Source organism: Dendrobium catenatum, unplaced genomic scaffold, assembly GCF_001605985.2.
Source record: "Dendrobium catenatum unplaced genomic scaffold, ASM160598v2 fragScaff_scaffold_1507, whole genome shotgun sequence".
In the NCBI taxonomy this organism is placed as follows: Eukaryota; Viridiplantae; Streptophyta; class Magnoliopsida; order Asparagales; family Orchidaceae; genus Dendrobium; species Dendrobium catenatum.
The window spans coordinates 222,542-247,517 of record NW_021319969.1 but is presented as its reverse complement, the minus strand read 5'-3'; the positions used below and the strand labels follow the sequence as shown (position 1 = coordinate 247,517).

At 35.6% G+C, this 24,976-nt stretch overlaps 3 protein-coding genes across 3 annotated transcripts; all 3 read right to left on the bottom strand.

Annotated features, from left to right (window-relative positions):
* Positions 1–5,099: 5,099 nt before the first annotated feature.
* LOC110112081 (pentatricopeptide repeat-containing protein DOT4, chloroplastic-like) lies at positions 5,100–7,298 on the bottom strand. Its single transcript, XM_020844171.2, has one exon. It carries the CDS (start codon positions 7,169–7,171, stop codon positions 5,123–5,125), a length of 2,049 nt encoding a protein of 682 aa, XP_020699830.1. The 5' UTR covers positions 7,172–7,298; the 3' UTR covers positions 5,100–5,122.
* Positions 7,299–8,348: 1,050 nt separating this feature from the next.
* Positions 8,349–10,412, bottom strand: LOC110112090. The gene is made up of 2 exons (XM_020844181.2): positions 9,528–10,412; positions 8,349–8,619 (listed from the first exon to the last, which is right to left on the bottom strand). The coding sequence occupies exons 1-2, from the start codon at positions 10,186–10,188 to the stop codon at positions 8,588–8,590; spliced, it is 693 nt and encodes a 230-aa protein (XP_020699840.2). The 5' UTR covers positions 10,189–10,412; the 3' UTR covers positions 8,349–8,587.
* Positions 10,413–15,025: 4,613 nt separating this feature from the next.
* Positions 15,026–24,363, bottom strand: LOC110112088 (ribonuclease TUDOR 1). The gene is made up of 17 exons (XM_020844179.2): positions 24,123–24,363; positions 23,385–23,549; positions 22,805–22,879; positions 22,587–22,700; positions 22,381–22,485; positions 21,834–22,040; positions 21,514–21,726; positions 21,330–21,437; positions 19,617–19,787; positions 19,274–19,471; positions 18,836–19,204; positions 18,529–18,759; positions 18,258–18,446; positions 18,089–18,166; positions 17,820–18,014; positions 16,643–17,020; positions 15,026–15,550 (listed from the first exon to the last, which is right to left on the bottom strand). The coding sequence occupies exons 2-17, from the start codon at positions 23,532–23,534 to the stop codon at positions 15,359–15,361; spliced, it is 2,973 nt and encodes a 990-aa protein (XP_020699838.1). The 5' UTR covers positions 23,535–23,549; positions 24,123–24,363; the 3' UTR covers positions 15,026–15,358.
* Between the last annotated feature and the right edge of the window lie 613 nt (positions 24,364–24,976).

The following is a 24,976-nucleotide window of genomic DNA, read 5'->3' as shown; positions in this document are numbered from 1 at the left end:
CCACCGTAGCAGTAGCAACTGGTAACGTCAGTGCAAAAACAATAAGTTTATAAATACACAGCATTTTTTATCTCCTTTACCATCTGTTTTGCTAGAGAAGCAATTGCTAGTTAAAGAAGTAAACTCCTTGCTAATACGACTATCAACTATATAAGTTGATAGTGATGCTCAAGAGACACAAGATCAATAATAGAGAAGTCTGCTGGATATAATTCTGCAAGACGAATTAATTTTTCCTTATCATAAGTAGAAACATATTACTCGGATTTAGACATGTCACACAAAGAAGTAACTCGGTGCTACTTTCTGAGAATCGGTTATTCAATTCCTGAAGTTGCATATCAATAACCGCGTAGAATAAATCTACCCGTAATGAGTGAAAGTTTGTAAATTCTTCACATTTTCTTACAGACGTCCACGAGCCTTGAATTTTAGAATCCATATTTGGAACTTCATATTCAAAACATTGCAAAAACGTGACACTTTTTCAAGTAAGAGCACCCATCCATTTTCCCTCATCATTTGCAATCGTTGTTTAGACACTTGTACCACTTTATTGCATTATATATATCTTGATCCTTTCTTTGTAATGCTTGAGATAATTCATTTGTAATCCCTAAAATGTCAATCATCAAATGCAGTGTCAAGACAAAGTCAAAAGATTACATGAAATTTATTAAAACACCAGCTTCAACTAATTGTTGATCATGTATAAACACTCAACAACAAGAAAAATGACTGAATTAAAACCTCACTCAATTAAACTTCCTAAATAACTGAAATTAAAATCTAGCATAAAATAAACTCAAGAACAGGAAAAAATTTTAACTATGTTCCATTCTAATCAAATCCACCCAAAAAAGAGGAAATGCGACGACTTGGCGAGTTACCTTGACGTCGTGAGCACGAAGAGTGAGCGACGGCGAGCGGGGCCAAGTGAGATCTGTTTTAAATCGACTAAAATCAGAAAGAACCGAAAGAGGAGAGTGCTGGTCCGCTGGATGTGCTGCGCTTGCGGTGACTGCCGTATGCCTGACTGTCGTCTCCGAAGTGCGAACTTGAAGAGGGCGAAGAACTCAATAAGAGGCGACGAAGCCGGGAAAGACGAAGCCTGCGGAGACGTCGAGGCGAAATGCGAATGCTTGCGATTTGCCGAAGAAGAAGCCCGACATGCCGAGCGGAGACGAGTGTTATGCAGCGGGATTTTACGAATATTAGAGCGGCTGAAAAGGAGCGACGGTGGGCAGGAGCTAATAAGATTAGGGCAAAGCAGTATTTTGAGGGTGGGCAAATTACCGAAACATATCCCTTAAAAATGGCAATTGCCCACCCTGAATATGCTGTGGGTTCGCCCGTGAATAGTGATAACAATAATAAAAGAATTTAAAAGTAGTAAATAAAACAAACCTTCATTTTCTCTCTTCTCACTTTTTCTCTCATTATTTTTCTTTTTCTTCTCTATTAGTCAAATTCATAAAATAAAGTGGCTTGAAATGGTTGTTTAGTGACTAGAGATATTTATATAAATAATAATATAATATAATTATTATATTAATATTCAGCTTTTAGTCTAAATTCATAAATTATCTTATATCTTTAAATTCGAAGCTCCAAAAATTATTAAAAATATCAACAAAATACCCAATCATATTTAAAAAAAATTAATAAAATTAGTACAAAATGGACACCTAATGATCCCAAACCCCTACTATTATATATATATATATATATCAATTTATCACGGATTTGCACATTGCCCAAAAATTACAAAAAAAATAGTGTAATTGAAATTCTATATATATATTATATGAAGATGATTTGTGATTTAGACTTATAATAACTCCTAAAATATTTGATTGGATTAAAATACGAGTTATTGCAGTCACCCTCTATCTGTAGGCATAATTCCAGCAAATAAGTTATAAGCAACTATTAGTATCACACCACCAACCTTCTATTTAAAGGAAAATCCATCGTCACACCTACTTCCATAGGATACTTGTTTAATTTAAGAGTCAGCCCCCGTAATAATTATATGTTAACAGTCAACCTTCCTTTGCTTATATACAAATACTATATTATTTTGTATAATATAAGTCAATATTATGTATGAAATGCAGTAACTCATAAAAATATAAGAAAATAAACAAAATTGTGCATTTACCTCAAAAAATCATAGCTTCCACTTTACGATTGAAAATTTAATATGTTCTTGTCAAAATGCTCATATTGACGACATCTATCACAATTCAAAAACTATGCAGTGAAAGTTCGCGCCTAAAATTTAAGATAACGTAACTTTTACCCAATTTTTTCCAAAATTAAAATTCAATAAAATATAAATATAGAAGTATTATTTGAAATTAAAGGTATGATAATGATAGCTTTACAAATGAGAAGAGTATTTATGTAGCAATTGGAGTGGCGCCCAATGCATAATCGGCTATACGGACACCAAAACCAAGGGTTTCCCTCTCCACTCCCTCTATTTTCTTCTCAAAATTTGATGTTTCATTCTTAGGGTTAATGAAATAAGAAAGGAAAACGATATATGGATATATTATATTTATAACAAACACATTGATAATTTGCCAATTATTTAGTTTTCATCATAAAATTCATCATAAATTCTTTTATATTTTCAAATATGGAGTTGTAAAAATTATATTAAAAATATTCATAAAATAACTTAGCATGTATGGTGAAATCGGTTTGCAAAACGGAGCTAAAGATTACAAAAATCTCACATGTTTGACATGTGTCAATTTATACAATGCCCTAAAATTAAGAAAAAAAATATTATAATTTAAAGCTATATATATATATATATATTAAAAATTGTACTTATAATGACTCCTCAAAAAATCCCGCACTCCGATTTCGTGCTGCAATCCCGCCTCCGAGCTGGCTCGCGATCAATTAAGTCAAGATTTCATTGGATCAAACTTGAGCTCAATAAGCCCAATGAGCTTGAAATCGTGTACGAGCTCAACTTTGAAGCTCAATAAGCTCAACTCGTCAACCCAATTAACGAGTTGAACTCGAGCTGACTCGCAAGTCGGCTTGACTCGGCTGCACCCCTAATCTAGGTTGCACTATTAAGTTGTTATACCAATGCATCAGTTCATCAACCCTTGCATCAGTTCAATTGTCAATAATTTTTGATTAGCAACTTGGCTCTATGGCTCCTTACTTGGTGCCTTGCTCTATGACACCTTGGAATATAATTTAGAAGAATTTTTTTCTTTTATCTTTTATTAGACAACAACAGAGCTACCAATTTTTTTTATCAATAAAATTAAACTATCAATCAAAATATTAAAGCATACGTTTGTATTCATTTCCCCCAAAAAAATCTTGTATGCTACTTAAGATCTATATATTCATATCACAAATACTTTGTCCTGCAATCAGTGACAATCAATAGAAGAATCATATAGATTAGTTAAATCAAAACATCAACAAAGGCTATCATAAATCATATCAATACAGTAAATCGAGAGCAGTAATATCAATTTAGTAAACTAATAACATTAATCACATTCTATATCATTATCAGTGCAATATCGTAATCACATGCTTAGTATGTCACATAATCAGTTAATCGGCAAACAATACCGAGAATCAATAAGAGTAGCAGCAATAATAACAGTATACTAGTAGTAGGATCAATATTTGTATCAATGACAATATCGATATCCGTATCAATATCAATATCATAATGCTTGTATTAATAATGTTCTTAAATAAAAATACTCATTTTTATTATGATAAAATCATACAACATTCAATAACTTATATTTTATCAAATGAAATTCAAAAATGTTAAACCCTAAATCTCTAGAATAATCATTACCTTATCATATAAAAAATTAATGAAAAAAAAATATCATATTAAAAAATTACGCAATAAAATTCCAATAAATCCAAGAAAAATGCCAAAAAATAAAAATAAAAATCAATTATGGGGAGAATCAAATGGTTGAAATCAAAAATCTTTGAAAGAGAAGTAGGATCAGAGTCACCTACCAAAATCTGAGCAAGTTCCACAAAAAACGACGAAGATTTTGCGGGATTTACGGACTGAGACGCGCGGGATTTGCTGGATTCGACGACTTCTCGATGGATACGAGGTTAGTCTGATTTTTTTTTTTTTTTTTTTTCCTTTGTGCTTTATACAGAGGTCAACAATGACGTTGAAATTTAAAACTTTCAATTAAAAATTTTATTTTTGAATTTCAAGTTATCACAAGCCTTTTGGTTTGGATCTCGCTCTCACTCCAACGTTGCGGCTCTCTGCTCTGCCGCGCCGTGATGCTCCTTCAATTATGGGATATTCTTTTCTCCTAAAAAAATAAACTTCATATAATAATTTTATAAACATACATTTAATTTAGATTATACATTTTTTTCATTATCAGTTAACTATTACTTAATTTTAATTTTTACACTTTATGAACGGTGAGCAACGATTTAAATAATAAAATAATTATTTATAGGAATTTGAAGAAAAAAAATATCAAAATGCCTTATTGCACATCCAATTATCCAAATTAATAAACTACCCTTCATCTTCATAGTTGTTAGGATATGAATATATTAAAAGAAACAATTAAAAAATTATAAGATGAAATCATACAAGATTTGTTAACATTAAATAAATTGCAAGTCCTACAAGAATAACATTGGCTTGTGGAGTCAACAATTCATCACAAGCCTTAGAGATCAATCATTCAAACAAAAAAAAAAGAGCCAAAAAGTATGTCCATTGGAATATATAAAAATATACATGGGCAATTGATACTATAATTGTCACTAATCAAGTGGCACCTGAGTGACGAAATTCATAAGCACAGTCACGGGTGGCGAGTCTAGCCATGCCGAGTTACGAGTGGCGAGTGTATTCACGTCTAGTGACGAGAGGAGTGTGTAGTCATGCCGACTTACAAGCAGCAACTGTAGTCCCGCCAAGTTACAAGTGGTGAGTGTAGGCCGACCGAGTGACTGAGTGATCCTTGAATTTTGCCGATGACATTCGCCGAGTGCACCTTTAACCTTCCTCGCCTCAAGGTGGATTGAGCTTGAGGCCTTTGGCATAGACAATGCAAAGACAAACAACCAATCACCAAATGTCTTGGCAAGAACAAGAACCATCAACAAAACGATGGAATCTATCAGGATCCCTCAACATGATCTCCCTTTCAGAAATTCTACTGATCATCTTAGCTGATTCATGGCAATTCCTGCAAACTCTCATGTTCTTAGTTACCCTTATAACAGTGCTCAATTGAGTGCTGATCAACCCAAAAGCCATAGCAAGCATCTCACTGTGCCCCAAAGGAATACATTCCCTCTCTTCCTCCACATCATGCAGGCTAAAATCCTCCACAGACACATAGCCTTCCGCTTCCATTATTTCCATCAATCTCTTCAGCTCCCAGTAGATCCTTTCTGATCTTGGATGCGAGACATCTCCGGTGCCGAAAGAATGAATCTTGCCTCTGAATTCGATCCAGCTGCAAGCTTTCTTCGGCTTCAACCCCATGTCCACCATCATCTCCCTCACCTCCTTCACCTTTATGCAATTCCCATTTGCTGCATGTATATTTGATAGCAGCACATAATTCTCTGCATTCAGAGGATTCAGCTCTATCAACTGCTCTGCCACTTGCCTCCCAATCCTCCTGTTGGAATGAATCCTGCAGCCATCAAGAACCGCTCGCAATGCATCAAGATCCTGCTCGATGTAGTGCTCCTTCAAGAATGCTCGAACTTTTACGAATCTCCCGGTTCTGGCCAGAATCCTAGCCATTAGAATCAGAATGCAATGGTCAGGCTCTGAATGTTTTAACCAGATGAGTTTGAAAATTTTCTCCCCTTGATCTACAATGCAGTTAGTGCCGCAGGCATGGAGAGCTGCTGAATAGGCAGCTCCATCAGGTTCAGTTCCTGTATTATTCTCAATCTCAAGGAACAAAGCAACTCCAAGATCTCCATGGCCATGCAAACTGTAGCCTAGTATCATCACAGTCCATGAGATTGCATCCCTCTCAGTCATTCTATCAAACACCTTTGAAGCATTCTCAATGCTCCCGGATTTTGCGTACATGTCTATGAGGGCATTCTGGACAGCAGAGTTCATATCAATGTGTTGCCTGATAATGAAGCCATGAATCTCCATCCCGTGCTTCCGAGCCGCCATCCTAGCACAAGCGGGGAGCACGGCGGACACCGAGAACTCGTCGGGCTTTATTCCGTCAACCACCATTGCCCGAAAAAGCTTCAATCCTTCATTGAAACCACCGTTCTGCACATTGTTGTTGATGATTGTTGTCCACGAAACCGCGTCTTTGTGCGGCATTGAGTCGAACAGAGCCAGTATTTCTTCCGTTCTTCCGCACTCAACGTACATCTTCAGAAGCGAGTTCGCCACCAAGACATCGCAATCCAATTTACTCTCTTTTGCCAAATCATGAATCTTCTTCCCGTCTCGGGTTGACTTCATCTCTCGGCAGGCTTTCGCGGCGGTGGCTACAGCAATGGGGTCGAGCTTTACGCCAGAAGCGGCCAGTTGGTAGAAAACATGGAGAGCTGAATCAGGATTGTTTTCCATTAGGTATAATCTGGCAAGAAGGGTATAGGCGATGGGGTTTTGCGGATTGGAATGGAAGAGAAGGGACGAGGCGGAGTCCACGCCGCTGAACTGGGAGTACAGCTCCATTAGGGCGGAGAGGACGTAGGAGTCGCCCAAAAGGCGGAGCTTTAGGACGTGAGAATGGAGCTGTTTGCCAGTAAAAAAAACGGAGGAGAGGCGAGAGGCGTCGAGGGCACGAGGGAGGGAGTGGCGGTCGGGGAGAACGCCAGCAAGAAGCATATCTCGGTAGGCGAGCACGGCGAGGCGGGGATGGCCGGCATTGATATGGGACTGCAGTAAGGCATTCCAAGCGAAGGTGCTCGTTGTCAGGGGAATTCTATCGAACGGTTGGTGGGCGGTCGGTGGCTTGAAATCCTGGGTATGATGAGAACGAAAGATTGGTAATTTGCTGTTGGGATTTTCGGGGGTGACCTGACGTGATTGGATGAAAGAGCTATGGACCTCCATTGCTGCTGCGAGCTCTCTTTGAGTCAATTGATTCCTTCTGTTTGCCTGTAGCTTCGTTGGTTTCTCCATGGAGAAGAAGAGCTCAGTGGGATTTTCCCTGTTATGAATAAATGGACGGTCTGGTGCCGACGGCCCATTTCAGGAATTGATGCATGGGCCGTTGTTTTTAAATTTCTCCTATTTTCAACTTTCTTCGTCCGGTTATAGAACTTTTGGTCGAGAGCACACTTCTAAGAGGATAATGGATAGGGGTGTAAAAAGGAGAAATTATTATGTTCGGAGATCGGATGCAGAACGTCCTCTGGAGACCAACCAGAATGTGCACATTAGTGGTACCAAGCCAAGGTATCAAGCAGTACCAAGCTGCGGTACCAAGCGAATAGATGACGTGACGCATTTTGGTTGGTATCCGAACGGCATTCGGCGTCTACACGAAATAATTAATCCTAAAGCATACACTTTTAGGGAGCTGGGTGATTGTTCATATTATGCTCATTTATATTTTTATCTGCACTCACATAATATTTGTTCCTAATCAAGGTTGATAACCTTTCGTAAATATCCCAGATAAAACTACAAGAAGGACACTCATAAAGCCTACAATCACGATTTCATTGACTGAACTCGTTCTAGAACCACAATCACTTCTGGCTATGGAACTCGACAATCATTTCTAGGGGCATGCCTTACATGTTAGTTCTATCAAACTTTTGCAAAGCACTCAACCCTAAAAACTCGCCCATAATATATACCTATCAAAGGACTACATTAAAGTCAGAGGGCCACGTGTACACCACGGCCATCTAAACCCACATAACATTTCAATCTATGCTTATCACTTCAAGCCTTGTTATTTTAATTTTACTTTAGGTGCAACCTTCTCTATATATAGTCCACTTAACATCGTAAATAAAATGCAAATATGCGTGTTTTGGACTTCAGATTGACGGTACTATTCATGAAGATATTATAGTTTCTTACTCTCCATACTTATTTACTCATTCTGTTCTCCAACTCTAATACGCTAAACTTTTTAGACTTCGTTTGGGACAGCTTTTGATCATTATTTTTTGCTTCTTTTAAGAAATTTTTGTGCTGAAAAGCTACCGTAAAAAAACAGTAAAAATACTATCCCAAACAAAACTTCATCACGATAACGTGTCGCCCGGGTATAAATTTGGATCCACAAGATTCAACCTACATAAAAGGCAAAATGTAGCCTATATAAAAGGATTAAAAATATAAATTGATGCCAAAATAAAATAATATCAATAATATTTATTGTAGGTTCCCACGTGGGAATAGGGAAAGCTACTTTGAAAAAGGTCCGACTTTATTCCCAAAAAAAAAAAAAGGTCCGACTTTGACGGCTATTTTGTCGGCTTTGTTTCTTACGTCCGCCGAAGAGTTTTCGAAAAATGAAAAATAAGCTTTGTTTCTACGTTGACTAAGTCAAACTTCGCCTCCTCCTCGCTTTCTTCAATTTCAATGTGCTATTTTCAAGGCTCGATTATTGGCTGTGGGAGAATTTAAAAGAATTTGTTAGCTCCAAAATATATATTTAATTAGAGAATTCTTTTTTGGAAAATTTTGTTAGGGAAGTTAATAACATAATTAAAATAAATTTGAATGAAATTTTAAATCTCAAATTTTTGTTGAAATTTAATTTAAATTAGAAAAAAAAATAAAATGAATGAGCTCATTTGAGTTTTATAATGGTGTTAAAGTTGTTTTTTTTTAAGTTGTTATCTTTGTTGGGGGAGAAATTATTCTGTGCGTTCACTTTACGATCCAGACGAGCCAAGTCATCCGATACACAGCTCCAGTACACAATGAAAAAATGATGTGATGTTTCCTGGTTCACTTTAGGACGTCATCTGATGACCGCACATAATAATATATCTTATTTATAATAGTTTTCTTACTTTTTCTAATGACAAATTTTTAGCAAAAAAATATTTTTAAAATGAGCCAAAAAATAATGAGAAAAAAAAAAGCTTTAACAAAACTGAATTGTCATTAGGATGTACAAATAAAATAGTGGAAATATTAAATGTTTTGCATGAATATTAAAATTAATGGTAGTTCAAATATAAAGATTTTATTTAACTTAATTTTTAAGGATTTATATATATAATTTATTTTATATAAAATCTCTTTTATTAAAAATTCAAATACTTGAAAGAAATACCATAAATTTTTATCAATAATTGTCTCATGATATTGAAAGTTGACTAATTTGAGTAATTTCAATTAAAAAAAAAAGGAAAAAAAAGCATATTTGTTAGAACAATTTTCTTCTAAATTTCTAAATTGTAACATATATTCTTACAAGCCTCAATTATCAGCAACTAACAAAGATAATTAACAAGCTAATCAATCACAAAGATTAATTAATTAATTAATTAACTTCTCTGTTCCTTACTGTGGTTCTTCTTCTCCTTCCTCCTAATCCCTGTAAACCCAACTCCACCGCCACCTCTTCTCTTCCTCTCCGACTCACTTATCGTCTCCAGCTTCGGCTTCCAAAGCTTGGCTCTCACGACCAGCTCTCTATACTCTCTCTCCATCTCCTCTGTAGTACAAACCATTCCTTCTTTCTTCTTCTCCTCCCCATCCTCCTCTTCCCCCAACCGCTCGACGAACTCATCGGAGACTCTCAACTGAAGCTTTCCTTCGGCCGTTTTCTGGATCTCGAAGGGCCGGAGAAGAAGAAGCTTGCTGGGGGAGGCGCCGGAGGAAGAGAAGGAGGAGACGAGAGAGACGAAGGAAAGGGCAGAGGAGAAGAAGTCAGAAGGTAAAAGGAAGTAACTTTGGCCTGGTATGAGTAGGTCCCCGGCGGCCAGCGGCGGAACCTTCTGTCCGATGAAGAAACAGTCGGAGCGGCAGACGAGATGCAGGGGATTGGAGGCCATGAGCTCCTCCGCCGGCAAAGATCTCCGGAATACTCGGACTCGACCGTTGGAGAGGATGAGGCGGACGGTGGCAGGAGAGGTCGGCTTCGCCGTGGGAAGGTCCTCCTCCGGCCGGATGGAGACGTGCAGGCACATGGGAACCATTTGAAGAGTTAGAGACTTGAAGCCCATTGATGATACAGATAAATTTATATCTTGTTCATGTATGTGAGCTGAAGAAGCTGATCTGAGAGGAGCAGAGATGAAGAAGATGATGATTGATGAAGGTGGGCAAGAGCTCTATGAGGAGATCAAACTTCTTATATATATAAATGGAGAAAAAAAAATTATAATGATATGATTTTTGAATTTGTTTTCCTTTAGAAAAGGGGAGATTTTCAACTATTTGAGCAACTTGGTGGAAAAAATATTACATGAGAATACTATCTTGTAATTTATAATATGATTATTAGGAGTTTAAAGTTTAATTTTGTTTGTGATGATTTTCTTATTGATTCTTAAATAATTTTTTAGTATAAAAATTTTAATTTTTTTTATTAAAAGTTGTTTTAAGAAGCATTAAGAAAGTCATCTCAAACGAAGAATTTTGTACTAAAATTCTGTTTAGAAAAAAGTAAAAAAGCCGTCCCAAACGAAACCTTAGGCTTTCTTTTGGATAACTTTTTTATTGCTTTGTAAACCAGCATTTAGTATAATGAACTATGATTTTTTTTATAATAGAAAATTACTTTAAAAATCAATAAAAAAAGTTAAAATTTCATTAGAGTTGTTTTAAGATTAGTGTAATATAAAAGTTTCAGAAAAATTAAAAGGATTTATTTATATGCTGTAAAACTCTGAGGTATTTATAAATGCCACATTTATATTTTTATATTTATTTGTATAAAATCTAAATATCTATCAAGTTAAAATATTTATATTGAAATTTTTTTACAATTTTAATAAATATTTGCTAGTGATATTTTATACATGTGTTTAAATATTAAATATTATATAAATAAAAATAAAAAATTATATATTGAATTTACAAATTATTAGTATCTTCTAATATATAATTTTTACTTAATTATTTCTCTAAGGTTTTGTTTGAGAAAATTTTTTTACTACTTTATAAAGTAGCTTTTAAATTTTTGAACTTAAAAATTACTTTAGAAAGTAATAAAAATCTGTCTCAAATGAGAAAAATTATTCTATGCAGTTACTGGAAGACGTTCAGAGGCGAATCAGAATACGCTATGTCATTTTTTTGCTGTGTATCATATGACGCGGATCTACCTAACTCATATGTAGACCATCCGGTGACTACACTGAATAATTTCTCCTCAAAAGAAACCTAAGCGAATATGACAATAATAACAACAACACTTTCTGGGATCTCCAGTCAGGTAGTCGACAGTTAGCACAAAATTTATCAAACAATCATGCATAAATCCTTTAATTCCCTGAAAATTATTTGTTAATAAAAAATGATTAGTGGATAAGTATAAAATATTTAAAAAATAGAGGAAAAAATTGGATTGAGTTGGATTGGACAGAATATGACCCTTTGACTGAGTTATCTCCAATTGGGTGCACGCACGTTATTTGTCTTTTTTTCTATTTACACTGTACTTTCTTTGATTGGAATCTTGTTCTTGCCGGCCGGCTTTTTCTGCCTGAGGAGCCCACATCCCATAAAATTACTAATTGCAGAGGGGACATTTTATGTAAATTATATACAAATTTGTAATAAAAAAATTATTATGATAATTTACAAAAATATATACATGTATTTTTAAAGAAAATATGTTTATATAACATTGGTATGTAAGAATATTATAGCATTTTTTTATGGTCCACATTTGTCTGCTTCTCCTTGATGGTTTTCAGGAGACGAGTTGGCTTATTGTGGATGTGACAAGTGGATCTCTCTTAGAAGCTAAGTGTGTGAACTCTAAGCTGTGTTATATCTGTGAAGTATACGATGATCTATCTGTGAAGTATACGATGATCAATGATTTGAACAAATAGGGATCGATATTGATGCATTTTCTTGTAGTGAAAGGTGGAGCCAAATTCAAGGCAACATCAACAATTACTTACAAGTTTACCCCCCTTAAACATTAAGGTTGGTTCCGCCCCTTGATTGAAGGATAGTAATTGGGTGACTGTGGTTTGGGGATCGTAGTGTAGTGATGATGGTCAGATGATCGAAGTCATTCGATGGTTTTTGGGAGATCATGGTTAAACGACAGTGGTCAAAGGATAATAGTGATGATGGTGATAGAAGAAACTAATAATGGAAAGTATGGGCTCTCAATTTATGAACTCATCAGGACATATTCATATCTTCACTATATATGATATTGCTAATAGTAGGTATGCATCATTGAAACGTTTCGATCATACTGTTGAGATAAGCCACTTCATATATATGGGCAAATGTTACTAGCATGTTATGCCGTATCAATAATACATTACCAAATGTCGCTTTCACTTGCTTTTCGGTAATATATGTATGACAGTTCAACGGGTGCTATCACTAAGCAAAGTGTCCCCCATGATTTTGTACCACATCATCCTCATGTAAATGTTCAAAATGTGGTCCATGCTCTCCCCACCATGAATGCCAATAAGAAGAAAAGCTCTTCTATTTTCCAACAAAATAATATGTGAGTGATGATAAGGTACCCAATCAACATCCGTGTTTCTTCGTCCATCCACTAACAAAGTTTGGATCCATAGATGTGCATTAATGCGAGCATATACCCGAACTATCCTAACATCATTTTAGGTAAGTGTCACGAACTTCTCTTCCAACTAATCAGAGGTACACGAACCACCGAATGTTTCATGTCAAGGTAGTTTTTAATAAATTTAAAAGAAAAAAAAAAAAAAAAAAGCATGAGAGGCCTAATTTGTTTATTTATTTTTTAAACAGAGATAAATATTTTAATTTTCAAAAGTTTTTGTCATTTGCAAGCAAGCAGAATCAAACATTTGACGTGGGCTGCGTAATTCATACGCAATCTTCTTTATTTGTTATTTTATCTCTCTTTCTGGCACTTTTAGTCCACGCCCAAACCTCCCACGTGAAGCAGCAGCTGGAATTGATTCGAAGATATCAATACTTTAATTATTTCATATATATATATATATTGTTTTATTTATTTAATTAAAGTTTGTACGATAAATTATGAAATATATATTGACACACAACTCTGTTTGCCTATTGGTTGAGAGCTAAGCTTCCAACTAAGAGGTTCTAAGGTTCGAGTCTCTGTGTATGCGTTGTGTGTTGTGAGTTTGCCTTATAATGACCTAAATGTCCAAAAAAAAAAAAAAAAAAATATTATATATATATATATATATTGACAAAAAAGGCCCAAATGGGGCCAACCATATGTTTTACGTGTTGTTGTCTTGAGGTTTAAATGAAATGGTATATATAAATATATGTCATTAAATTTTTTAAAAATCTTATTTTAAAATTGTAAAAAATAAAAAAATAGTGTTATATAAATTGGGAAAATTAAAACTTTGGTTGAGTCGGTTTTCTTATTGTTTCATAAAGTTATTGAAGAATAAGATTTCGTTTGGTACGTCTTTGTTACTGCTTCTTAACAAGAAAGCCGTCCCAAACAAAATCTAAGTAATTTTTTAAAACTATTGTAGAAATCTAATTATTAAAATAATTTTTTTTTAAAACAATGATAAAATAGAAATTATGATTGCGGTCTCAAAGTTAAAGCAATGAAACTTTATTAATAATTTAATAAATTCATTTAATGATACATAAATGCAATTCATTTAATACTAAATTTTGTTATTATGTAAGAAAATAAATAAATGATATAAATCATAATAAAACTAATCAAAATTAAAAATTATTTTTATATTATTTCATTATCATTATCTTATTTAATATATTATTATTATGATCATGAATGATCAGTAGGCAATCAAGCTAATAATGTAAGATAGATATTGTATAAGCTGTGCGATTTGACAGAGCAACAACAAAAGCTCAGTTTTCCTGATCTACTTGGATTCTATGTACCCTCAAAGGCATGTGGTCCGCAAGCTGGAGGAGGGCGCCTCACCGGCCTTTGACAATTTTGGGCACGAGGAAATAATTTGTTCTAGTAGTTATTTAGTGGTTGAACCAATGGTAGAATTGGTTATTGCAAAGGAGATCATCTAATGATGATCAAAATAGTGCTAAACTAAGCTAATCTAATTGCACTATGATCTAAAATCATCAATTGTGTGAAGTCACAAAGCTTCTCTCTCTCTCGGGACAGGTTAGGTCAGTTAAGCCAGACTCACACGCATATCACATCCAAAAGGCTCGAATCCAAGACCTCTTAGTTGATAGCCTAAACTCCCAACCAATAGATTAAGATGAGTTGTCCGCTTATTTCTCTCATCGATCTCTATTAAACTTATTGTGTAGTTAGTAGTAACATTATTTCGGTATCACTCACGAACAAATTTGAATTGAATGATAAGAGTTTCGTTGATATTTGTATCCTTGAAAGTGCAGCTTGCATTAATTAAAGATAAAGAAAAAGTACAAATAGTAGATATTAGTATCCCATACAAAAAAACAATCAAAAGTGAGAAGAGTATTGCTTCTATCTATGAAAATCCATACAAGAAAATAACAAAAAGTAAAGAAAACAAAGAACAAAGGCCCCTTTGATTTGCACTGAGAGGTCCCCCAAGTACTTGTATTAATGACCAACAAGATAATCGAGGAACAACTCTGGATGGGGGGATACCGAAAGAAGATTTATAACAGTCCGAAGGCTGATCAGTATCCCAATGTTCCAGCAGAAGTTTGATTAAATTGCGGCCCTTAGGCAAATAACAAGGAAAGACATCATTGCTCACCAAAAAGAACAAAGTTCCACATTTACTACCCATACAATCGTCGTCTATCATTTGCCCGAGTGTTTTATGGGATGGGAAAGAAGTATCAGAATCCATATTCCAAACCAAATTGCATAAAAAAAGGACCTTTAAATAGTTGAAGAACTCTTTTCAAGAGTTTCATGCTTTCCAATGTACTTCTTGAAGATCCAAAAATAAGTTACAACAATCGTTCATTAGGCAACCTACAACAATTTCTGGAACAACACAGGGGGGGATGACTTATTTAAGAGGGGAAAATAATGTACTGGCAAACTTAAATAAAGAAAATAGTGGAACATATTTCAATGGTTCGACTTATAAATTTAAAAAAAAAAAAAAAAACTCGAAGTAGGAACTAAAGTGCCTCAACTATCTACTGTATTCCAGTTAATCTAACCTGTTTTTTTTCTATCCCCCTTTCACTGTAGAAGGCGAGCGTCACTATCTAGCGACGGCCTCCTGCTTTCCTGGCAGCCGGAGCGGAGTCTTCGTCTTCATCAGATTGAATATCTCCATATTGCCATATCTTAAGCCTGTCGCGCTTTGCCTTAGCTTGGAACTCTTCGAGGTTGTCCAATGCGGCCTGCCTTTCCTTCTTGTCCCACCTCCTCCTCCTTTCCAGTCGGCCAAGTCCTTCCTGAAAGCCAGCAATGTGAGTATAATCAATGAAACAGCGTATGCAGACTATAATGCCTTTATTTTTTTTTCTCTCAAAATTTTTATTAAGTTATGGCACATTAAAGCTTCATTTGAGATAGAAGCAGTAAGAAAGTCGTCTAAAACGAAGCCTAAGCATCCGCCGTTTGGGGTGGCTGCGATTATCTATAAAAATAGCTGTAAATATGTTGTGGAAAATTATTATGAGTAATATAAATATTTTACTTTTTTGAAAAAAAAAAAATCAAACGACTTTTTATAAATAACACTAAAGCAAATATTATAATATGACAAATATTTATGAAAAACAAGAAGTGTGGCGAAACAAAATTATGGCAGTTGTTTGAAAATCAAAGCAGTGAAAAAACTATCCCAAACAGATTCTATATGCTAGAAGTTATCCCCCTATCCTGAAAATCCATATTTAGTAAAATCTATAACTAATTGGCATGATAATTGTTAAATCTGATTAAATTCTAATAAATACTTGGTGATTTTCAAGAATTAGGATTCGAATGAAGGAGAATAAGATATAAAACGAGGAGAAATAATGCAAATCTCTTTAATCCTACTTCCCTCAGGATTTTGTATCTTAGTGATTAAGCCAAAAATAAAAGCAAAATGGGAATTAAGAAGGTAGTAGAATATATGTGGGCCCAACAACAACAACAACATCAAGTCTTTGTCCCACTACGAGGGGTCACTACATGAATCCTTTTTCATCATTGTATCCTGTTAAAAGTCAAATTCTCATTTAAATCTAATAAAGAAAGATCACTTCTAATATTTTCTAACCAAGTCTTTTTAGGCTTACCTCTGCCTTTCTTAACTCACGTAAAATCTAATACCTAAACTTTCCTTTTCACGAAAGGCCTCCGTTTAATGTGACCAAACCATCTAAGGCAACTCTCTCTAACCTTATTTTCCACTGAAGCTACTCCAACCTTTTCACGTATATGTGGCCCAAAAATAAATATTTGACAACATTAAATTCACACGTCTGATTAACAAAACCAAATGGCATTGAAGTAAATAAGAATATGGGGAAGAATATGGTGAAAGAAGAACAAACCTGCAGCATGGCAGCATTGACACTAGTTTCAGCTTCCACATCAACCAGAGTAACAATGAAAACCGTTCCAGTTCCCTGACCTTTAACTTTACCACCCGAAGTGTCTCTATCTTCAATCATGGCCCTGAACTCCTTGGAACTGTTAAGGGTGCATTCACTAAGATATTCAGCCGCTTCATGTCCAAAATCATCATCCAACTCCGGTACTTTGATATATGCAAGCTTGCATAGCTGAGCCAGCCCGGGTGAAGATGAGACTGAGGCATCAAGATGTCTAAGTCGACTGTATGGAACAGTCTCCTGATTACCATAGTCAATGTAGAAGACCTCGAAATTGTCGTTGAGAGATTCAACGGGTCCTCTTGGTCCATTGACGATCTTTTTAACATGCAATACAATTAAACTACGTAAGAAATTTTGCAGATCAAGTAACCATATGTATTCTTCATAGTACTAAAATGTTGACAATGAAGCATAATTATGATAGGAAATATTTGAAAATGTCAAGTAAACCCTAACAAGATTGATAAAAACAATGGGAAAACTCCACAAATCCAATGGAAAACAAACAAAAATAGTAGTTTTTATTATAGAAATCAAACCAACGGAAAATAAATTGCAAGATACAATTGATCCTCAATTCGAGAGGAGGATCCTTCTCTCCCAATCTCTAAATGCCGCTAGAGCCCAAAGCACTAACTTCAAGAACAAGAAAGCCACAATGATTTTGCATGCCCTAATCCTCCAATTATCCACCTATTTATAGCATAACAACCTCCCTAACCCTAACCTGCCTCTTGCCAAGGACCGGTTGGGCCGATCCAATGGGGACAAGTCTAACAAATTACTATCATCAAGCTTGCTTACCATATTATTAAAATGTGTGTATTTGAAATGAAATGTAACAAAAAAATATTCGTTTCATTTGATTTGCATCCAACAAACAACCTACGAATTTTTAAAATGCATAAAATTATTTTACATTATATTAAAATTCCCCTGAATTCCAAATTCCTCTTACTAAACAGCCCCTAAACTTTTAAATAAATAAAAAAAAGACACTTAGCAAAGTCTAAAAAAAATCATTCAAAAGGCAAGTAAATGTAGAGGTGAAAAGCAAAAAATTTCAAGCTCATTTCTTCTAAACTGAACTGACAAAGAAACTTTTCAAGATTACCAAAGCTCGGTTCCAAGATTTATCCAAACTGAACTGAGCAAGGACAATATCTCCTTTTTTGGGATTGAAAGAACCAAGTAATGGAGCTTCTCCAAGGTTCAATGAAGCGAGCTGATTCTGGATGGCAGCCACGTTCTGATCACTAACTTTTTGAACATAGAATTGTCCACCACCAAGGACTTCAGTGACCACAACCTAAAGCAAAATTGTCAGAGACAAAATTGAATCTTTCATTATTATAATCTATCATTCCCCATTTAAAAACATACCTTAAGCACTTCCTTCTCTTTTGATTCTGCTGAAGGACCATTGGTATTCTCTTGTCCCTCAACATAGTTCTCCCAAATCTTAAGGAGTGAAGAAAGAAAAGAAAGCAATGAGAATGATTAGTAACCAAAATAGCTAAAATGAAACAAGATGCCTGGCACAATGACATACCTTTAGCTTCTGTAGCTTGGCAGACTGTTCTGCCTGAGCAAGAATCTGAGAATCTGGAATCCTATCTGCACCAAAGTTTGTCTGAAGCTTAGCAAGCCCAGCTCCAAGAAGTACTGCACCCATATTAGTCGTAGATTCCCATAAAGAACCCAAAAAAGTTCCAGTTCGATCTACCGTCTCTACCTCAATCTGTGTAATTAATTACATTAGAGAAAGAAACAAAGAATCATAAAAAGAATTATATGTAGAATTAACAGAAATAATTCAGCACCTCCACATCCCTTTGCAGTATCTTCCTCCTCATCAAGGAAATCGCTTCATTTGAAAAGGGCTCATCACGTCCTGGGCACCTGACACCGGACAATGAGAAAGCAATACTGCAAGTTTCCTTGGGGATCATCAATTTGAATCGGTGGCCACTAAGAACATATTCTACAATAGCAGGAAGCCTTCTACTGCGTTGTAGAAATGGCAAGAAGTCTTTGGCCTTTTTAACCGACGCCTGAGACAAACTAGTATGTTTAATAGACAACTTTACAACTATTTTTCACAGGACATATAAGGGTTAGTGCCCTTACCATTGTAAGATCAGTGATGTGCATAACTGGCGAATCCTTAGAAGAATGAATTCCTTTCTTCCCACTGATAGCCCGTGATTCAGCCGCGAGTAAAGCATCATAAAAATTGGACCTTTCCTCAAAATCTCGGTGCCTTATAACTGTCCCAAAACCCCGTGAAACAACCAGCTCAGCAACATTAATTCCTTCTGCCTGACCACTGACAGAAGGAGGGGCGGGGGTGCTATCATCACCATCAGCCTTTGATGGAGATAATAAAAAAACTGATCCAAAATCCATTACTCTAGAATCAGCAGAACCAGGTACACCTGTTGTGTATGGCCCATCAGCCATGCTTACCTTCCTAGAATATTCCATGGCAACTTTGACCTGATCATACAAGAATTCTTTTAGCATAATGGCTAATCTCATTATGAAATGAGCAGTACAAATGCTTACCGGACGGCCAACAAGGCGTGTACGCAGGAATTCCCTAGCCTCACGGGCATATGCTGCTGGCTTTTCATCTCTACGAGGATTTCCCATCTTAGGGCATCTAATACTGGAGAGATTAACTCTGCGTTCTGCCAATGGACTTCCATATGGTATGGAGTCATCAGCAACGATGATGCAATCCCCACTAACAACCTCAACAACCTATCAAAAGTCAAAGCCCCAAAAAAAACCAATCAGAAAATTTGAAAAATAGTCAAATCCACACAAAAAAGGAACAGTCAGACAATTTGAACTATATATATATATATATATATATATATATATATCAAGAAGGAAATCAAATTACCGTTCCTGAGAAGTTCTGATCATGAATTGCTTTTGAATTTGTTTGTGGAGGTACATAGTTTGTCCAGATTCTCAAGCGGTCTTTCTTCGCTTGAAGATCAGCAGTCTTCAGCCGCCGCTTTGCTTCATCTTCCATCATGTTCGCACTCCATTCAACATACTTAGCAAATCCCTATAGATAAATCAAACTGATGTTAACAAATATTTAATAAACATGCAAGGCAAAAAATAAATAAACTCTCAATAAGCTTTTAAACAGAGGAATGAACCACAAGGGATTCATGGTCGTCCAAGAGATAGAAATACAAAACAAATCTTGCTCAACTTCAAAGGAGTTTATCCAAATTCATCCAAAAGTTCCATACCCTTCGAAATGCTTAGAGTAATTATTTCACCAAGAAGCAACTAACTAAAACTTTTGATAAGCATCATTCACGATTTATTGTAGGTGGAGGATTTATTGTCCGAGGTGCGTTGAAATCCAGTTATTTCAATGTCATAATTTGAAATAGTAATTCAGATAGTCTATTCCAGTGACTACTGTTTTCATAGCAGATGCTCCTCATTAGTACATCAACATGATTAGAATCTCCAATGATAGATTTCAGCAGGCCAGGCACAAACCATCCTGACCACGTGAACAATTACAAGGAAAAGGAGGAAGCACACCAGCCAACGGATATTTGCTGTAAATGTTGGCCTTAGAAATATAGGTGCAAATTTATGCTTAAGTTGCTCGAAAAAGCAAGCAAATGCACAAAAATATGGTCACATACTATGAAGAAAATTTATATTTAAATTTAAGGAGGCAGACAATGCAAAATAGGATCCTAGCCCTCGGAAAAAAAGTATTATTGTTAGCTAAGTTTTGAAAATAGTAAAAACTGTGTAAAACGAAAAGGAAACAGTAAAAATTAATTGCATTAGTGAAAACTCTATTTAGGAGTTCTTTTGTTAGCGAAAACAAATGTAATGTAAAGTAAATGGAACAGATCTGACTATCTTTAATTTGCAACGTATTTTTTCAAGAACATATATTATTTAGTAACACAACTTTCAAATCAAATACAAAAAGGTAATTTACATGAAAACATTTCACTTCCAAGTTTTTACAAATGATGCATTATCGAGAGATAGGACTAAAGATAGTATTTGGAATGGGTATATAACATGGCTTGAAAATGTTTCCAGAGAATAAATTAACCACTTAATATAGCACTTAACTAGAATAACGGACAGAGAAACTTCATAAACTTCGCTCAAAATAGTTGGTAAAAGTGCAATGATGATGATGATGTCATGGAAAAAATATCAACATGGTTAAAAAAATAGCAAAATATAGAGTGCCATTTATAAAATTACAATGAAAAGAATCAGGCTTCTAGTCGGAACTGAAAGGTCCACTTGATCCATGCAAAAAAAAGTCCATTTTGATGGCTAGAGGTGATAATCCAAGTTAGAAAACTGGGAAACTAGAAAAATAAGTAACCACATCCATCCTAACTAAACGTCTTGATTTCCCAATATAATGAACATGCTGTCATTATTTTTTTTTTCAACTTTTACATTCTTACATTGTTATTTATATAATTTTTTATAAGGATTCATGTAGCTGACCCTGCATAGTAATATGATGGCTTGATGATGATGTTGTTGTTGTAAGGGCTAAGGCATGAAAAATTTTGGGCATAAACAGGGAAGAAAAGCAACTCACATTTTGAACAAGCTCCAAAGCAAGATCTTTTGCAGTGTCGCCATCAGGATAATACAAGGAGCCAATCAAATTGCTGAATTTATCGACCCCTTCCAATACAATACGAACCTGCCATTACAGCTTCAAGAACAGCCAAATTGAAAGAAGAATTTTCAGAAGTAAAGACAGATTTAGAGTTACTAACATCTCGATTTAATGTCCGAATCTCTGTGAAGTGCTTGGCTTCTCTCCCAAATGGGTCAGACAAAACTTCAGTGGCTGATGCTTGTGATATAAGTCTCTGCGCTGATGTTGGTTGGGTTCTAATTTCAGAAGATACTTCTCCATCTGCATCATCAGCTATCACTTCAGGCACTGGAGTAGCTTCTACCACAGCCCTTCTTCCCATAGATGGTGCCTTATTAATGTCACATAAGTTTACTCAATATGACAAGGATGTTATTACTTAAATTGATAAATATCATCTAAATAAAAAAAATGTCACCCGTTGATGATGGCTCTTACCTGGATCCCAGCGATAAAAACTTGAACAAACAGAAATTCTGGAAGCAGATACACACGAACTGTACTGCCATCACGAACTTGCTCAACAATGGCTTGCATGGGTTTTCCCTTGTTTGCAGCCAAAAGTTCCATTGCGTCCAAATTGCTGGGATCACCTATGGCTGAGGGAGGGAGGTTTCTGATTGATGCCTCAGAAGCACCAGGTACCTAAATCATTTGTTAAAAGAAATCATATAACTGATTATGCTGCTTGTGCAAGCCCTGAGCAGAAAATTTTAGGATAGCCTATCAGATAAAAGATGAAGTGCATGATCTAGATGTCAACCAAAACGCTTGCATGAAGATGCTAATTCATTAACCATTTTTAAGGTGAGAAGAGTAGAAAAAAAGCAATGCCATAATTATCCATGGAAATGATAATTTAAATAGTCTAGACAAAAAGATAAAAAGTGACAATAACTTAATATAGTGAAAATGTCTAGAACAGAAACAACCATATCAAAAAAAGTCGCAGGCTAATCAAATCACAAAGGTAAAGCGAGAAAACCTTGCTCCAGCGACCTAGCTCTTGTTGTTTAGCTTGCTCCTCCAAATGCAGCAGTTCAGCTAAGCCTGGGCTGGGTTCTCCTTTTTGTGGACCCTGCTCCTTAACCTGATTCATAAATATATTGATAAGTGCATGAAATTGGACATTCAGGACTGTTATTTATGACAGAGTGGTAACACGGGATATCCTTAAACAATATGTGCTACCTTTGCCCATCCTTGAGAAACAACCAAATGTGCTACATTCTTTTCCGCAAGGAAAACTGTACCGAACTCTCTGTTTATGTTTGCAACAGAGTAATCCACTCTGAATACTACCTCCTATTCAAACCAAGAGAGTAGCCTAAAAATGTAATCTTTTGTAGAAATTGAAAATATATTTTGAAACATTTTGTATCTATTAAGATACTTTGAAGTAAAAGTACCTTTCCTATGCAGAGCTTTCTCAAAAATTCTCTGCTGTCCCATGCAAATGGCTCATCTATTGTGCCTCGGCGGGCCTATTACATTGGAGAACATAAAAATAGATTTCCATTGTAAGAACAACATTTGCAAATGATTATGAAAATCTACTTTCTAATTTGCATTGGAAAAATGAGAAAAGAAATAACAGTGCATGCATCAATATACAAGCGTGAAGCTGATATAGATGTAATATGCGGTTAGTCAAAGTCATGTCAGTGTAAAAACAAAAACATTTCAAATTAATAATGACCAATGTAACAATTTCAAATGAGAAAATTATAAACACTTTAATCCTTCTAATTAAATTGGGTCTTTCATATAAGTAAGAAGAAGGAAACCAAGATCGGCAGTTATATGCTAAGACAATGAAAATATATATTCTTCATAAAGAAGCTTTGGTTAGACGAATGGCAACACAGTCACATAATAATAAAGAAGATCCAGTCAAAAAGTGTAACGATTACAAAAATGGAACTCATCGTTTGGAAAGATATTTGATGCAGTTAAAGATGACGACATTGCTGATGAGCTGAACCATACCAGCCTAGGTGTTATGACGTGAGACAATGTTATGGTCTTCTCTGGAGGTATTTCTGCTTTTGTACTTCCCATAATCACCAGAGTATCCCCTGACGGAACAGCCTTCACTCTTCCCCTCAGCCATCCACTTGCCACAGGAGCCGTTGCCATGCTGATAAGTAGCGCCTACAATCCAACAATAGATTATGATTGTGATGCCACGGAAATGTAAATCGAAAAGAAAAAACAAGTTCAGATTCCTTAGCCAACCAGAAACCTGCACGGGGTTAAAGCTCTCTGCATTGCTTAAAATAACTCAAAAGCAATCAGAATAGTTTTCGGGTGGAAAAAAAGATAACGACAAATCGAAATCAAAAGCAAACCATAAAAAGGCTGGGTAACACAGCTGTAGCGGAAACTACCCAAAACTAAAATGAGAAAAGAAAAAAAAAATAGGAGCAAAGCGACGTTATCTCTACGAAATTTATCACACCACGTTCAGACTGCCTGAGGTTGCCGATTTCGTAATTACAAAAAAAGGATAACCATCCTCACGGATCTGAAGCAAGAATTATAAAACAGAACAAAAAAATCCAAAATTGTAGATCTACATAAAGATGAAAAAATCAGCCAAAATCGATGAATCCATAATACAATCACCAAAACAAGCAAATTTGCACGGATCGGTAACAACATATGATAAATTTCGTAGAAGAAGATAATGATAATGACGAAATCAAGACAATCACCGATCCAGACCTGAGACAGAAGCAGATCTGGCGAGCGACACCGGCGCGCCTCGGCCTGACCTCCGTAGATAAGGGAATCACGAGCAATAACCGATCAGACCTCGATCCGATCGACTTCCAATATTCTCACAATGAGATTTCCCTCTCTACTCGAACAGACAATCCTAACTTCTGCAGTAGATAGGTTAATATAAGACAGAGCTCGACGAAGTAGCCGAGGGAGATCCAGAGAAGCTTCAAAGATAATAACGATGAAGAACTGTAAGCCCGATATGCCCTTTAAATTTCCAAGAAATTACTAAAATTACCTTCTTCTAAAACTGGCTTGCCAGGTATAAATTTGTAACGGAGGACCTGTAACAAAATTTAAAATCGATCACGTCCATTCATTGTATTTGTGACGGACAGGATTAAGCTGCTTGCCGTTGAAAGAACGAAACGGATTCCACGCGTTGATTTAAATACATTATAACTGTTGAGATGCTCAACCGAACCGATCCTCGAGGATCGGACCGACAGCACGATTGAACCGGAATAAGTGGCCGGATGCTACGGATATTAAAATTAAATAATTAATAATTACTCTTTTCTAAAATTATATATTAAATTTTTTTATAAACGATTTAAACTTCTGTAGTTTTTGGGATTTTTTATTTCAATTTTTGTGAGACTTCTTTGTATTGCTCATGGTGGTTTCAAAATCGGTTAACGGATTAGGTTTAGGTTCAACTCGAAATTGACCTGACCCAAATCTAGTCAATTAAGATCCAACATGTTTAATAAGTGAGTAAAAAGCTCCAACCAAAACTCTACATGCTCACAATCCAATTGACTCGAACCAGATTCGTTGACCATTTTTTATTA

Coding starts and splice junctions, on each gene's coding strand:
- LOC110112081 (XM_020844171.2), bottom strand. CDS start 7,171: ATGGAGAAACCAACGAAGCTACAGGCAAACAGAAGGAATCAATTGACT.
- LOC110112090 (XM_020844181.2), bottom strand. CDS start 10,188: ATGGGCTTCAAGTCTCTAACTCTTCAAATGGTTCCCATGTGCCTGCAC. Junction 8,620..9,527: donor GAAGGAGAAGAAGAACCACA/GTAAGGAACAGA, acceptor ATTCTCCCACAG/CCAATAATCGAGCCTTGAAA.
- LOC110112088 (XM_020844179.2), bottom strand. CDS start 23,534: ATGGCAACGGCTCCTGTGGCAAGTGGATGGCTGAGGGGAAGAGTGAAG. Junction 22,041..22,380: donor AGCTAGGTCGCTGGAGCAAG/GTTTTCTCGCTT, acceptor CAAATGATTTAG/GTACCTGGTGCTTCTGAGGC. Junction 15,551..16,642: donor TCAATGCTGCCATGCTGCAG/GTTTGTTCTTCT, acceptor GCTGGCTTTCAG/GAAGGACTTGGCCGACTGGA.